This window comes from Numida meleagris, unplaced genomic scaffold, assembly GCF_002078875.1.
Source record: "Numida meleagris isolate 19003 breed g44 Domestic line unplaced genomic scaffold, NumMel1.0 unplaced_Scaffold695, whole genome shotgun sequence".
NCBI classification, from domain to species: domain Eukaryota; kingdom Metazoa; phylum Chordata; class Aves; order Galliformes; family Numididae; genus Numida; species Numida meleagris.
In genome coordinates this window covers 12,129-14,360 of record NW_018364910.1, presented here as the reverse complement: position 1 = coordinate 14,360, position 2,232 = coordinate 12,129, and the positions used below count along the sequence as shown (strand labels likewise).

At 55.9% G+C, this 2,232-nt stretch overlaps 1 protein-coding gene across 1 annotated transcript; it reads left to right on the top strand.

Moving 5' to 3' along the window:
* The first annotated feature begins 6 nt into the window (after window positions 1-6).
* Window positions 7-2,133, top strand: LOC110391980 (maestro heat-like repeat-containing protein family member 1). Its single transcript, XM_021383928.1, has 4 exons — window positions 7-194; window positions 361-434; window positions 692-811; window positions 1,589-2,133. The coding sequence occupies exons 1-4, from the start codon at window positions 17-19 to the stop codon at window positions 1,823-1,825; spliced, it is 609 nt and encodes a 202-aa protein (XP_021239603.1). The 5' UTR covers window positions 7-16; the 3' UTR covers window positions 1,826-2,133.
* The last annotated feature ends 99 nt before the right edge of the window (window positions 2,134-2,232 follow it).

The window sequence follows — 2,232 nt, the reverse complement described above, 5'->3', positions numbered from 1 at the left end:
CATGGGGCACAGTTCCATGGGTAGAGCTCATCGGGGCGCGATGCACCCCATCCCCCCTTTCTCCCTTTGCCGTCCCGCAGCCTGCTCCTTCCCGGACCGAGTGCTGACCTTCCTCCTCCCGAAGCTGGAGAGCAGCAGCGAGAGGACGCGTGTGGGGACGTTGCTCATCATGAGGCAGATCATCAACAGCGCCCGTGAGTACGGCGGGAGCTCTGGGCACTCGTCAGCACCATCCCGGTGCCAGGCGGTACCGGGGTTTGGGTGGAGGAGGAGGAGGAAGAGGAAGAGGAGGAGGAGCAAGGAAGCAGAGCTGTGTCCTCGGCATCACCGACCTCAGAGCATCCGTCCTTCTTTTTGCAGCCTCTCAGATGGAGATTAAAAAGCCCTTTATCCTTTCTTCAATGAAACTTCCCCTTCAGGACAGCAACAACAAGGTGAGCAGAGGTGGTTTCCCACAGCCCGGGGTGAGGGGGGGTTCCCAGCTCCCCTCTCCCATCCCTGGAACTCCTCGCCCCGTCCCAGCGCTGTGGCTCTGCCCACTGGTTGGACTGGGCGGTCTCGGAGGTCTTCTCCGCCGTGAATGACTCCATGGTCTTCTGGGTGGGCACGGTGGGGACGGGCCGCTGGTCGGACTCGGCGATCGTGGTGATCTTGGTCGTGATTCCAAGCCCGGTGAGTTGTGTGGTTGCAGGTGAGGCGCGCCGTGGTGCAGGTGATCAGCGCCATGGCTCACCACGGCTACCTGGAGCAGCCCGGCGGGGAGGCCATGCTGGAGTTCCTGGTGCGGCAGTGCGCCCTGCCCTCGGACGCGGTAAGGGTCTGGCGGCCCCTCGTCCAACCCCACCTGTCCTACGACGCTGTGATCTTTCAGGACCCATCCAAGCCAACCATAAAGCAGTTCTTTGTTTCTGATCTTTCAGGACCCTTCCAACCCAACCCATCCTATAGTTCTGTGATCTTTCAGGACCCTTCCAACACAGTCCATCCTATAGTTCTGTGATCTTTCAGGACCTATCCAAGCCGAGCTGTTAAACAGCTCTATGCTTCTGGTCTATAAGGAGCCTTCCAACCCAACCCATCCTACAGCTCTGTGATCTTTCAGGACCCATCCAAGCCAACCATAAAGCAGTTCTTTGTTTCTGATCTTTCAGGACCCTTCCAACCCAACTATTCAGTGGTTCTATGATTCTTTGGTCTATAAAGACCCTTCCAACCCACCCTTTTTGTGGTTTTATGATTCTCTGATCTTTCAGGACCCTTCCAACCCAACCATTCAGCAGTTCTATGATTCCCTGACCTTTCAGGACATTTCCAACCCTATTGCAGCAGTTCTATGATTCTCTGATCTTTCAGGACTCTTCCAACCCAACCATTCAGTGGTTTTATGATTCTCTAACTGTTCAGGACCCTTCCAACCCAACCGTTCTGCACTTCTATGATTCTGTGACCTTTCAGGACCCTTCCAACCCAACCGTTCTGCAGTTCTATGACTCTGTGACCTTTCAGGACCCTTCCAACCCAACCGTTCAGCAGATTTATGATTCTCTGCTCCATAATTCGGGGTTCTGATGCCTTTCCCTCCCCACAGCCCCAGAAGCCGCTGCCGGATGCGGACAGCTCCACGAGCGACAGCGTGCGGAGCATCAGCGTCAACACGCTCCTCCTGCTCAGCACCACCGTTGACCGGATGAACAACGTGAGTGTGTGCCGGTGTCCCGTCACCCGCTGCTCTGCGGGGACGTCCCCTCCTCCATCGCTGCCGTTGTCACCATCCCGTCCCCTCAGCGCTGGACTCAGGGGGGGCTCAGTGTCATGGAATCACTAGATCACCAAGGTTGGGATGGACCTCCAAGATCATCCAGTCCAACCGTCCACCTACCCCCAATATTTTCCCATTAAACCACTAAACCCCACTAAATGCCCCGTTGGGAACTGGAAGAGGGAAGTGGTGATGAGGTCACCGTCCCTGGGGTTGTTCAAACTGGGGAGATGTGGCACTTGGGGACATATTCAGTGGGATGGGTTGGAATGGAATTGGGGATCTTGGAGGCCTTTTCCAACCTTGATGACTCTATGGGCCTCTTTAGGGTCATGGTGGGGTGGGTTGGGGTTGGACTGGATGACCTTAGAGGTCTCTTCCAAGCTCAGTGACTCTGTGGTTCTATTGAGGGTCATGGTGGTGATGGGTTGGGGTTGGAGTTGGGGATCTTGGAAGTCTTTTCCACCCTTGAT